Source organism: Lissotriton helveticus, chromosome 2_2, assembly GCF_964261635.1.
Source record: "Lissotriton helveticus chromosome 2_2, aLisHel1.1, whole genome shotgun sequence".
Classification (NCBI taxonomy): Eukaryota; Metazoa; Chordata; class Amphibia; order Caudata; family Salamandridae; genus Lissotriton; species Lissotriton helveticus.
Window position 1 is genome coordinate 486,980,176 of NC_136060.1, and position 14,332 is coordinate 486,994,507.

At 47.0% G+C, this 14,332-nt stretch overlaps 1 protein-coding gene across 4 annotated transcripts in view; it reads left to right on the forward strand.

The window, feature by feature from the left end:
• The window catches only part of LOC144821906 (uncharacterized), a 545,035-nt gene that overhangs the window by 188,679 nt on the left and 342,024 nt on the right, over positions 1–14,332 (forward strand). For all 4 annotated transcript variants that reach the window (XM_078679053.1, XM_078679054.1, XM_078679055.1 and 1 more), the window contains 2 exons: positions 2,658–2,753; positions 5,555–5,785. In XM_078679053.1, the coding sequence (XP_078535179.1) occupies positions 2,658–2,753; positions 5,555–5,785 (327 nt within the window). The remainder of the gene's footprint in view (positions 1–2,657; positions 2,754–5,554; positions 5,786–14,332) is intronic.

The window sequence follows — 14,332 nt, forward strand, 5'->3', positions numbered from 1 at the left end:
GGAGGCAGCCATGGAGTACAGGGTAAGGAGCCCAGAGGCACCAGATCACACAGTGCGTCCCATAGAGGAGGCAGCCATGGAGTACAAGGTAAGAAGCCCAGAGGCACCAGATCACACAGTGCGCCCCATAGAGGAGGCAGCCATGGAGTACGAGGTAAGAAACCCAGAGGCACCAGATCACACTGTGCGCCCCACACAGGAGTCAGCCATGGAGTACAAGGTAAGGAGCCCAGAGGCACCAGATCACACTGTGCGCCCCATAAAGGCGGCAGCCATGGAGTACAAGGTAAGGAGCCAGAGACCACAGATCACACAGTGCGCCCCATAGAAGAGGCAGCCATGGGGTTCAAGGTAAGTAGCCCAGAGGCACCAGATCACACTGTGCGCCCCATAAAGGCGGCAGCCATGGAGTACAAGGTAAGGAGTCCAGAGGCACCAGATCACACAGTGTGCCCCATAGAGGAGGCAGTCACAGAGTACAGGCTAAGGAGCCCAGAGGCACCAGATCACACAGTGCGTCCCATAGAGGAGGCAGCCATGGAGTACGAGGTAAGAAACCCAGAGGCACCAGATCACACTGTGCGCCCCCTAGAGGAGGCAGCCATGGAGTACAAGGTAAGGAGCCCAGAGGCACCAGATCACACAGTGCGCCCCATAGAGGAGGCAGTCACAGAGTACAGGCTAAGGAGCCCAGAGGCACCAGATCACACTGTGCGCCCCATCAAGGAGGCAGCCACTGTCTACAAGGTAAGGAGCCCAGAGGCACCAGATCACACACTGCGCTCCCCATAAAGGAGGCCGCAATGGAGTACAAGGTAAGGAGCCCAGAGGCACCAGATCACACAGTGCGCCCCATAGAGGAGGCAGCCATGGAATACAAGGTAAGGAGCCCAGAGGCGCCAGATCACACACAGTGCGCCCCCTAGAGGAGGCAGACATGGAGTACAAGGTAAGGAGTCCAGAGGCACCAGATCACACTGCGCTCCCCATAAAGGAGGCAGCCATGGAGTACAAGGTAAGGAGCCCAGAGGCACCAGATCACACAGTGCGCCCCATAGAGGAGGCAGCCATGGGGTGCAATACAAGGTAAGGAGCCGAGAGACCACAGATCACACAGTGCGTCCCATAAAGGAGGCAGCCACGGAGTACAGGGTAAGGAGCCCAGAGAACCCAGACCACACAGTGCGCCCCTCATAAAGGCACAGCCGTGAAGTAAAAGGTAGTATGACACAGAGAACACGAGTCCAGATACCACAGATCACACTGTGCGCCCCACAATCGAGGATGGCATGGATAGAAAGTGCACTATTTCCAGGAAGGTCACGTTTATCTCCTGCTCTTCAAGTGAAGTGTAACCTTTGCGGGTCCCAACCCTGAACTGAGGTGATTTCTAGTCAGTGCACTGATTGTTGATTACTTCCAGTTTAGAGACATTCGTCTTATATTTAACATACACTGTAGCGATCCCATTTATCCACTCTTAGTAATCTTAGCAGTAGCTCTGCTGTTCAAACCGGTGCTTCATTTTTGCCTTCCTGCTGAATGTTTATGGTTTATTTACAGGTACTTAGATTTTGCTGTGTGTTACTAAAAAATGACTTCATCCAGCCTTTCCTTTCACACCCCAGTGAGATTGTCAGATAGGGCCATATGTATCAAGATACCCATTTGCGTTTCTCAAATAGCGATTTTTAAGAAATCGCTATCTGAGAATCCCAAATAGGTATGTATGTACAAAATCCCATTTTTTTGCGATTTCTTAAAATTCCTTAATTGCGATTTGCAAATTGCGAATCGCAATTAAGGAATAATTTCAGGTCCATAGGAATGAATGGGAAGTTATTCTCAATTTGCGATTCGCAATTTGCTAATCGCAAATTGAGAATAATTTCAAGGGTGCTGGGGTGTCCAAAGGACACCATGTTGCATCCCTGAAATATGCATGGGTGCATATTTCATGACCTAAGAGCATATATGTGCGTCACATGGCACTTTGAAAAATGCAAAAATTTGCATTTTTCAAGGAATTCGCAACTTAACACCAACTAGAAGTTGGTGGTAATTTGCGATTCCTTAAGGACATTTTGCAAAATTTTTTTGCTTCATACATTGCATTTAAGGAATAGCAAAATTTGCGATTCCTTAAATGCAATTGCAAAATAAGGAATCGCAAATTTTGCGATTCCTTTTTTTGCAACAGATTTTGCTTTATATATACCATTTAGCAAATTCGCATTCGCAAAGGCCGAAATTCTGCGAATTTCGGCCTTTGCGAATGCGAATTTGATTGATACATATGGCCCTTAATTCACTTTACTTTTCTTTCTCTGACTGCAAAGTGAGAGGAGTTTGTAAACACCAATTCCCATGTTAAGAAAATAAGCAGCAATTTGTCAGAAGACAGAGCCTGACATTTGACCTCTGTAATTGAAGTGCAGCAAACGTGACAGATAAATACAGAAACTAAAGGCATCTGTATTTATGGACTTTCATAACCCACCAAAACATCGGCTGCCGACCCACCTATGGATCACGACCCACAGTTTGGGAAACACTGTGCTTGTGCATAGGCACCTTTGTTTGTGTTCCTTGTTCCCAGATAGCACACCTAACTGTAAAGGTGCAAACTTTCACCCCATGTCTTTTCCACCCTGCAGGATGAACTCCAGAGCTGGCTTCATCTTCTGATGAAAGAGAAGGAAGGATTCATGGCATCCAAGCAGAAAGTAGAAGAGCAATTTAAAGCTATAAAGGTGAGAGGAAACTACTACGTCAACGTAGGCATGTGTGCGTCTGGGTGTATCTCTGTGTCTGTGGCGGCATGGTCGTTGTTGCCTGTGTTTTGTGGCTGCTGGTTATTGGAGCTGCCTATAGATGTCTAATTCAATCCTGAATTAATGTCTCAACAAGAGCCCTGGAAGGACATGGCTTCTCTGGGTTTATGAGAGTTGTCTAGAGAGAGTTCCAACTCTTTGGTGATCTAATGTCTCAACATTTCTTTGTGGGCCAGGTGTAAGTGGTCCAATAGCGAGCGCTAACAATGAAATACACAGAATTTCAGTGTTTGCGATCGCTATTTGGCTGCGAGCAATGTAGGTGAGTTTAAACCTACTAGCAAAATAAGGAATCGCAAAATTGCGATTCCTTATTTTGCTATTGCATTTAAGGAATCGCAAATTGCGATTCCTTAAATGCAATGTAAGTAGCACAAAAGAAAGTGCACTTTAGCCTTAAGGAATCGCTAAATACCACCCACTTCAAGTTGGTGGTAATTAGCGATTTCCTTTAAAAAGCACTTTTTTGCTTTTTTAAATGTGCCACGTGGCACACATCCATGACCTTTGCGCATGTATGTGGGCCACATGTGCACACATGCACATTTCAGGGGTGCAACAGGGTGTCCTTTTGACAACCTGGCACCCTTGAAAAAGCACCCGCTATTTGCGATTCTTTAATAGCGAATCGCAAATAGTGAATATCTTCCCATTCATTCCTATGGGCCTCCTAGCCCATAGGAATGAATGGGTAGGTATTCCTTATTAACGAATCTCAATTTGTGATTCGGTATTAAGGAATATTAAGGAATCGCTAATATTTTAGCGATTCCTACCTACATTCAATTTTTCGAGTCCTTAATAGCGAATCTGTAAAATTCATTATTAAGGACTCGCAAATTTGATTTTACCTACAACTGGCCCTGTGTTTTTTTATTGGTCCACAGCATAATCTCTTCCTGATTGATTGGATTGGATGGTGTGTTGTCTATGCATCCACCTAACCGAGTGGCTGGCCTGTGTGGCAGCCACAGTGGGGTTAAGTGCTAACACATAGAGCAATGGACATGTAGTAATATCACCCGGGAACTTAATTCACCCCTCCCTAGTGCCGTATCATCTCCTACCACTACACTACACTACTGTACAACTGTACTACACTTCCACCTTATCCTTCCACACTACCAATGCACCACACTACCACCTCCAGCACTACGCTATCACCACACACTTGGCACTCTCACCTCCCCCACCACAATGTTCAACCTGGCTGTATGGTACTACACCAGCACGGCTATGTCAGCCCAATTTATGGAGAGCGCAGTGTGTGATCTGTGGTCTCTTGTGCACCCATTCCCAACAACGCATTACCACGTGAGCACTAATTTACCACCATCCAGCAGACTACCTCTCTAGCTCCCTAGCCCCACATCAGTACCACGCCACACTTCCGCATTACCACACTAACAGTCCAGCACTATTACTTCTCAAAGTACAACACTGCAATCCACTGTACTATACAAGAACTCCATGCCACCCCATTATCATCCCACACCACACCACACCCCCAAAAGACTATTATCCAACCTCTAACGCTACCACTACACACTAGTTCACCCACACTTTATGGAAGCACACTGACATCCACCACCACTGTAGTAGTAATACTTCCAATCACTGTACTGCTGCACTAAAGTCCTCCAGTGCTGCTCTGCCTCCCTTCACATCAACGCCTGGGAGCTTGTTGGTCTCTATGTCTCTTTTCTGCTTTCAGGTGAGGTTCCCATCATTTCTAAACCCTCGTTTTGAATTAAGAAGGAGCCCCTATTCCACTCACCCTAGTTAAGTACCCATGAGTGACACTGAAATCATATGGAGGAATCCTGTTTTCAGTAAATACTTGTTTTATCCAGTCAACAGTCCCACATGTTGCATTATAACTACGTTTAATGGCTCAACTATACAATAAAAAATGCAGAATACGACTGAAGGGCAGTGCGTGCCCCATGAGGTGTGGCGAGGATGCACCATCTGTGCTCTCACTGATTGGTACCCATGCTTAGCTTTGTGATTGGCTACTTCACACTCTTTCCAGTGATGACCAATCATAGATTCCTAGCAGAGTGTAGAGGAGTGCAATCTCTGTCTGATACCTTGCACTGTATTCGAATAGGCCTCGCGCATGAGGCAGCTTAGGGCCTGATTTAGATCTTAGCAGATGGGTAACTCTGTCCCAATGGTGACGATATAGCCGTCCGCCGAAATATAAATCCCATAGGACATAATAGGATTCATAGTTTGGCAGACGAGAGAGCCGACTCAGTTGTGACGGAGTAACCCTTCCGCCGAGATCTAAATCAGTCCCTTACAGTGGCTCAGCAAGGTGGAGGAGTGGCGGCCCCCCGGGTGGCACTAGTTTTGGGGGCGACGGCCGTCACGGGGCAGGCGCTGAGGAAATCGCCAGCACCCCCACCCCTTTTACACACAGCCGTGGCCCTAGGTCTAGCTACGCCACTGAGCCCTTAGTCCTCAACTGCACGCGATCTAAAGCAGGCCTCCAGTGGAAGATCTGACTGTGTTGAGAGAACTTTGTTTCATATATAAAAGTGGTTCCTCAATGAAATATATAGTAATATATTATAGTATATATAATTCAACCTAACAATAGAGAAATGTGTTATTGTTCTAATATATAGCAGCGGCTCATCTTGTATGGGTCCCTCAAATATTTGCTCATCGACCAACAGAGTCGACTACTAATATATCCTTCCTCCTGACAGAACAAGTTGGTGGCTGCGAGGCAAAGAAGTGTGGCTGAATTTCAACAACTATATGAGCTACTGAAAGCACAAGAGCAGGCCATGCTCAGGGAACTGGCGGAGATGGACAGGAAAATCACCATGTCCGAGAACGCAAAGGTAGCCGAACTATCAGGTCAACTATCACCTCTCGATGCCCTGATCATGGAGATCCAGGCGAAGTGTCGACAGTCAGCAGAGGGCTTCCTGCAGGTGAGGGTCTGGTGGGGGAGCACATGTGAAGCTTGTGCTGTTCATTGTGTAATCTGGGAACAACCCTGGAGTATTGTCCCAGTTTTGTTAATAATGTATGAACAGCACACAGGGGCATATTTACTAATCTTTCATGCAGCAAAGCAAGGCAACTTGCTGCACTTCATTCCATGTAAGGGAGAGCAGAAATGAGTCATATCTAAGATGCGGTGCACTTCTCCTAGCGCTGGCACCACTGTGTGTTGCCTAAAGGCACCCTCGCTTCATGCTAAAAGGGTGCCTGCATTACAGGCAGGACGTTTTTTGTGCAGGAAGGAATGCCATCACAATGCAGCACACATAGAAAGAGGAAGTAACTCGGAGATATTGCTCCCTATTACGCCTCTTTCGGGCAGGCGCACCATTTTGACACAAAAACAGTTTTACAGGGGGGCGTGGCTAGCGGCCGAACATGGCGGCAGCCTAGAGGACTAGCTCCGGTAGAGAAGCGGCCTCTCAGAATATCCGTGGCTGAACCAGACCTAAGGCGGAGGAACCGAAGGCCCGGAGCCGGGCGGCGCTGGCGGCAAGTACCCGGGCGAAAATTGGATGCCGGGCGGCTGAGGTACAGCCGAGTGTCTGCGGGACCGGTGCGCAGGCCTGACTCCGGGGGACCCGGTGGCTGGTGGTGCCGACCGGAAGTGAGACCAGGCCGGCGGCGGCGGACCGGAAGTCACCGGGACTGGAAGGGGGCCTCGCGAAGTGACCAGCCGGCCTCAGTTATCGTCCCCGGATGCGGCGGTGAATAGACCAGGTGGCCGCAACGCTGCTGGTGGGCCGGAGGAGCTACCCATTGCTGAAGAGCCGCCGGAGCTGAACGCGGCAGGAAGGTGAGGCGCCGCTACTCACAGTCGGCGGAGCGGGACAGATCTACGGGGGCTGTGGGAGGCCTGGGGAGTTCTCCCCCCCCCCCCACACCTCAGCCAAGAGAGCCAGGAGAGCAGGACTATGCAGCTTGGGCATTGAAGGGCATTGGAGGGCTCAAACACAGGATTTCTTGACTGCTGCCCTGGCCCCCTAGCCGTGCACCTTTGATGCCGCATTGCACCACACAGCATTGGCGCACACACTAGACCCTTACAGCACCGGGGGACACAAGGGTCCCCACCTGAGACGGGGCGCCATCAGCGGCAATTCAGAGGCACAGTACAGCTCCACACTATATTGCAGCTGTGACCCTGAGACACGAGGAAGGTGTGGGGTGGCCAGGGAGGACGGATAGCCAGGCTGGGCAGGAACACAGTGGATGCAGCTCCAGTGACGTCTGAGATAAATCGGGTGCAGACCCCTATTTACGTTGATCTGACTGCCTGCCTAGGCGCTACAGGGGCCGGGCCGGACCACGAGTCGAACTGTTTCTGTGGCTGCTCCCCCCCGATCCCTCCCTCCTCTGACCTCCGATATTGACGGTGGACATCATGGCGGGAAAGGGCTCCAAAGGCGGCGCGACGCAAACGCGTATCGACCGATACACAAGCGATAAAACTGCATCCCCTCCAGCGGAAGGACGGCACACCTCCACGAAAAAGGCGACCCTGGATGACGTGATGCGAGCCCTCACGCAAGTCCAGACTACGGTGGGCTCTATCTCGATTGAAATAACTCTCATCCGAGCGGATCTCCACAAAATGGCCGAAAAGGTGGGATCGCTGGAACTGGTTACAAAATCACTGGTGGAAGATGTGTCAGAGCTTCAGACGGCGATGGAGAAAGTAGCGGCAGAGAATAAAATGCTAAAGGAAAAGCTGGATGACCAGGAATGACGCTCTAGAAGGAATAATATACAAATTCTTGGCGTTCCGGAATCGGAAGGTACTAGAGCGACTGATCTCTTTGTGGAAGAACACATCAAGTCACAACTCCAACCTAAAGGGCTATCGGCGTTCTTCTCGGTCGAAAGGGCGCACAGAGTACCAGGTGGCCAGCCAAAACCGGGGGCATCCCCTAGGCCAATCCTGGCGAGACTGTTCAATTTCCGCGATAGGGATGCCATCCTGCAAGCGGCACAGGTATCCCCACCCGTGAAGATTCAGAACTCCACATTGGCCTTCTTCCCGGACTACACAGCGGAGGTGGCCAGGAAAAGAAAGACATTTGTTAACGCGGGATTTCTGGTCTGTTATTATAGTTCCAGATCCCAACTCAGGTCGATTAAATTGTTGGTACCTGTCATTGAGTAAAAGGCAATCCACTACTAGGTCAATCAATTAAGAACTTACACCACTCTAAAGAACCACTTACTACCAATAAGTTTTAAAGATTTATTGTAAAGCCAAAAATAACTGGAGATACAAACATCTCAGAATAAGATTCAAAAGATATGCGGGTATCAATATAAATAGAAATTCTCTAAATGCTCTTAGTCTGCAAAAGAAGACTATCAGAAGTAGTTCAAATGTCATGAGAGTTGCAAGAATAGCTACAAGTTGCAACTTGAGAGTCATTTACAGAAAGGAAAGTTCAGGTTAGACTGTCCCTACACTAGACTAAGTGACATCCCTACTTAACAAGTTCTTTACCTTAAAAAGGTGTCAGCAGTGGTGACTTCCAAAGAAGATCACACACTTCTCTTAGTCTCCTTTGTGAATCGATCTCTTGCAGTCAACCTATCTGCCTACCCATCCGCTCTCTTAGGCTCCTCAGACCCTCTGCTCTGTCTCCTCCCCGGGGTACTGTCCCTAATACAAAATCACATTTCCAATAGGAACGCCCCTTGAGACGCCCCTCACGTGGTGTTGGGTCTGGCGGCAATTCTCCATGTTGGTACTCCTCTGGACCCTTCGTTAAAGTTGACCTTGCTTCCCAGGCTTCTCTCCGATGGACGGTAACCCCCAGGAAATTCCTGAAACCTCCTACAGGCCTGTGCCTGGCTCCTCTGAACAAAAGCCTATTCATCACTATACTGATTAGGGCTCCTCGCACCTGCAAACAGACACTTCTACTGTGGGCCCCAAATTCCGGCCTCCACCATATCTTCAAGTCGTAAACCATGTAACAGGCTCTGCGCTCTGTGCATCCTGACCTTTCTCTAACGAGCACATGCAGATCAAAGAAACGACTTTATCTGTTCAGGCCTACTTGAATTACATGAAGTGGGCCTCTGCACTCTACGAACATTAAATCTCTTTGTTTAAACAGTATTCTAACTACCACACATTGAATAAGTAAAACACTTCTATAAAACATATATTTCAGTTCTATGGTCAGTAATAACAACATTAAAATCCCTGCTAAGTAAAAGTGTAGCAGCATCTTTCGTTTCTTGTGAAATGCCGTGTGGCCTATACATTTCCACGTTTAATAGAATTACATTTTCCCTACAGCAGTCATATAACATGGGATTTCAACATCATTCTAACATCACTACACAATTCCATATTAGCTTTTCATACAGATATATGCATTCTTATCCTAATTAAACACTCTTATATATTTCCACTCTATATATGTGACACTCTTATATAAGATTTACTAAGCTAATGCAACGTGCTTGTAAATATGGTGCACTTCTACATTTTTTCTTGATTTGCGCTCTCTCAGTCCCCCCTTTGATGACTTTCAGTAGTCATCATTCTTACAACACCATCTCTAAAATGTAGGAACTGTCAAACTGAAGTCGTTGCAGTACTCCCTCGCTTCATCATCTCTAGAGCCCTCAGACTCTTGTACTGAGTATCCTGCATCACAGTCAATCTCCTCTCCTGCTCTCTCATGGATCTCTGCAACCTGTTTGCTCTATACCATTGGTACAGTCGCACCAACCCCCACAAAGTGATTACACAAATCACTATTATGATGATGGGCTTCAGTATATACCAAATGATACCCTTTCCTAGGTTGGCAAACCAACCTCCAACTTTACCCATTCCTTGACCTACTTTCTCCCACACATTTACCTTTGTCAAATCCTCAATTTCATGGTGTATCTCAGTAATGTTCCGTATGTACTTCTCTAGAGGTTTTGAATTGTCTGGAATGTAAGTGCAACATTCCTGGACCTTCAAAGCCTTGCAGACTCCTCCCTCTTTTGCCAACAGAACGTCTAGAGCAAGTCAGTTCTGAAGAACCATTGCTCTTATCGATTGCATCTCTCCCTCCACCAGCATTAAGGATCTAGCAGTGCTGGCAGATAACCTATCTACAACTGTTGCCAATCTTCTGATTTTGATGTCATTCAGTATTATTCCCAAAAGAGGAAATGCAGCACCGAATACATCTCCAACTACCTCCTCATTGGTTAGATCTCTTCTCCCTCTAGCTGGAGCTCCTCCCTTTTTAGTTTCTAAATCCTCAGCATGGTATATTTTGGGGAAGACAATTGCTACATAGCATGATCCATACCAATTATCTGGTAGTTTCACATATGCATTTCTTCCACAGACAAAATATACATTTGGGATCACCTGCATTTCCTTCAAGAAACCCTTGGAATAGTACTCTAATTGGAAAGCATGTTCACAACTTACTTGTCCCACAAACACATTTTCGTAATAGGTTTCACTCCTGTGTATGCACAGTTTCCCCCTTTTCTCTCTGTCTAAAGCTATTGGACCACTGCTACCCTTTCTTTGGTGTTCCCTTTCTTCCTCGGTCCAATCTGTTTTCCATTGTCCTGAAGCTTTTAGGATCTTTTGTCTTCTATATCGATCATCCACCTGCCCTATAAACTTTTTCTCAATTTCGGACACTTTACAAGTCAAATTATTTCTTCGGGCATGTGAAGTATCTAATGTTTTCCATGGAAGGAAAAATTTCTGTAATCTGTCCTCACTCTTGTAATAATCCCATTTATTTAGGTGTTTATAATTTGGCACCTCTGGCAATACCGAGTCAAAGTTCGAGAAGTAATACTCGAACCCATCACGTTCATAAAATATGCTCAGCAACAAACTACATGAGATTCCATAAGTCAATGGAAGATGATGATACCTGATGCCTTCATCTACAGAGGCTGGCAATTGCATGCAGACGTAGCAATTTTTAGCCTCCATAACATCAATATATTCATAAAGCAATTTGGCATAAGCATTTGATTTAAAGTTCCCCTGGGATTCATCAACATGTAATCTCCTAATCTCAGCATCTAACAAAGCTTTCTCTTTCTCTGTGTTTTCCCCCCTTTGTCCAGCAGTAGTAGGCCTTTCTGTCGATACTCTTTTTGCTTCTCTTGTTGCCTTCTCATCATTTGCATGTCCCACCACATATGATATGGTAACCACTAAAACTATAAGAAAAATCCCTACCACTAAAAGTGTGCCTACTATGCATTTTGTCCTGCGGTTCGGGTTGCCAGTCTCCATGTTCTCGAAACGGTGTAGCTCTGGTTTTCGTTCCCAGCCAAAGTCTCTTTCTGAACCCCAATGTCTCTTTTCTTTGCACAATGTCTCTCTTTGAACCACACCTGGAAACTGATAACTCCCTCCACATGAACAGTCTTTGAGTTTTATAGCAACACATAGTCTTGGCCCTTCTCCATCCTCTAAATAAAGGTCCCAAATTTTTCTTCTTTCACTTTGGCACTAGGTTATCTCCCAACCTGTTAATTTACAAAGTCTTTGACAAAGTCTTTAGCAATCCAGGATTATACGTGTTCCAACAACTCTCATCACTTGCTCTAATATTTCCAAACGAAGAAGGAGTTCCTCAAGTATTGGACACCTTGAACAGCAAACCGGAAATTCTACTGTGTTTAGAATCAAGTCTCTTATTCCGCTCAGGAGAGGAGGATAGACGATGTTAAGTGTCAGCAACCCTTCGACCTCTATTCCTGGTATCAGCAACTCTACTTCCACTGTTATGATGGGGTCAGTTCTGGTCAGGGTCACTTTCCTCACCCTCCCAGTTCTGCGTGTCTCGGACATCTGCAGCGAGGTAGGTCCACTCAGGAGTAGAGTATCTTCTGCAAGGCACTCGCACCCTCCTTGATCTCCTCGGACCTTCCTGTTCCTGCTCTTGTGCACCTTCGTCCAGATCCGAGTCTTCGGATATAGGAGCAAGAGTTCTTTCTGGAGTCGGCTTTAAGGTTGACCTTTGTTTTCTCTCAGGCCAACTAGCTTCTCCACGCCTTGTTCTCCTATTTTCTGTCCTCACACTCCGTTCTTGATCACTCTGGTACTGCTCTGTGTCTGAGCCGTATTCATAGCAGCTTTCTCCTTCTGTGGCAACTTCAGTTTCACTGCCTTCCTGCCCCTCTGTTTCTGGATCTGTAGCGCTCCCAACTTCTTCAGACACCCCCACAGCTTGACTGATCCCCTCTAGTGGCTCACTGTCCACTGCTGGATTTTCATCTGCAAGAGGAGCTGTTTCTTCTAGGGGTGCTGGAACTCTTCGAGTATGGGAAGCGTGAATCCAATTTGGCAGCCCTCCGCACTTCACGGCAGTGTTCGTCGTTAGGATGATCTGGTAATGCCCCTTCCAGCGCACGTCTAAGCAATTCTTCCGGACGTGCTTTTTGATTAGTACCCACTCTCCTGGGCACAAGTCGTGGCATAAATCTCTGGAAGTTGGAACCTCAGCAGCCTGCACCTGAAGGGACACAGAATGAATGGCGTCAGACAGTCCCTTACAATAGTCCAGGATCAGGTCATCTGTAATGTTTAACAAGGCAGTTGTTGGGACAGTTGGAAGTCTCATTGCCCTCCCCATCAGCACCTCGTGTGGAGAGAGACCTGTCCTCCTGTCGGGTGTGCTACAGATACTCATGAGTACCAGGGGCAACGCATCAAGCCAACTTAAGGAAGTCGATGAACATACTTTGGCTATCCGGGACTTCAATGTGCCATTGATCTGCTCCACAATACCTGAAGCCTCTGGTCGATAGCTACAGTGCAATTTCTGATCAATGTTCAATGCAGAGCAAAGCATCTTCACAACTTCGCTGTTAAAATGTGTTCCTCGATCAGATTCCAGAGAATTTGGCACCCCGAAGCGCGGAATCAACTCTCTAAGCAACAATTTTGCTACTGTGAGTGTATCACACCTGCGTGTAGGGTATGCCTCAACCCATCTGGAAAATAGCACACAACCACCAAAACATACCTGAGGCGGTTGCTTTTCGGCATCTCAATAAAATCTAATTGCATTCTGTTGAAAGGCCCCCCAGACCTCCCAATGTGACTCATGGTAACTGGTGTTCTTTTCCCTACATTCAATTGCTGGCAGGTAACACATCTCTTACATACTGCTTCTGCTGCAATCCTAAATTTAGGACAGTACCAAGTCTGCCTGAATACCCTCAGCATGGCATCCCTTCCCAAGTGTACTGGACCATGTATCTGTCGTGCCATTGGACTCGCTAACTCCTCAGGTAACACTGCCCTTCCATCTGCTGAAACCCAAAAATCCATTTCGCTTCTCACACAACCTGCTGTTTCCCATGCCTGCTTCTCAGATTCAGGTGCATTGTCTTGCATTTGTTTTAAATCTTCCCAAGTGTCTACAGTTTCTAACATCATGTTTAGTTCTGTCTTTTCCTGAGCCCCACCTACTTCCACCTCCGTGAAAGAGTACCCGTGGTCCGCGCAGTATCGCGCGACTTCATCTGCATATCTATTTCCTTGTGACACAAAATCTGTATTTTTGGTGTGGGCTACACATTTGACTACTGCAATTTCAGCTGGACCTTGTAATGCTTCTAACAGCAGTCGTACAAATTCCCCATTTCTAATGGGCGAACCAGAGGAGGTCATGTAACCCCTCTGAGACCACAATTGCCCGAAATCATGAACTACACTGAAACCATATTGGCTATCGGTATAGATGGTGACTCTAATTTTCTTACCTGCTATACAGGCACGTGTCAATGCAATGATTTCTGCTACCTGTGCGGAGTGTACTCCTTCCAGGCAAGCGGCTTCCACAACTCCAGTAATGGTGCAAACAGCATAAGCTGCTCTCAACCGACCAGTATCGTCTCTTAAACATGAGCCATCAACAAAGAAAATTTCATCGGGGTCAATCAATGGCTCATCCACAATATCTGGTCTAGGCTTCGTGCATAGTTCAGTCACATCAAGGCAATCGTGATCTTCACATTCTTCGTCTTCTACATCATTTGGAAGTGGCATCAAAGTAGCAGGATTCAAAACAGAGCACCTTTTAAGGGTCACGTTCTCCGCAGCAAGAATAACTTGCTCGTAGCGCGTGAGCCTACTATTGGTCAAGTGCTGTGTCTTGGTCCTGGTCATTAACAATTCTACAGAATGCGGTACATACACCACTAATTGGTGTCCCATCACAATGTTTTCACAACGCTCAATGCTGACACCTGTTGCAGCAACGGATTTGAGACATCCGGGCAACGCTGCGGCTACCGGATCTAATGTAGCCGAAAAGTATGCAACTGGTCTACGGGCATTCCCATGGGTCTGTACCAACACTGACAAAGCACAACCTTCTCTCTCGCAGCAGTACAGTGAAAATGGTTTCTCATAGTCTGGCATCCCTAAGGCTGGAGCACGACATAAGTCCTCTCTCAGCTGTAGGAATGACATCAAACAATCTTTGTCC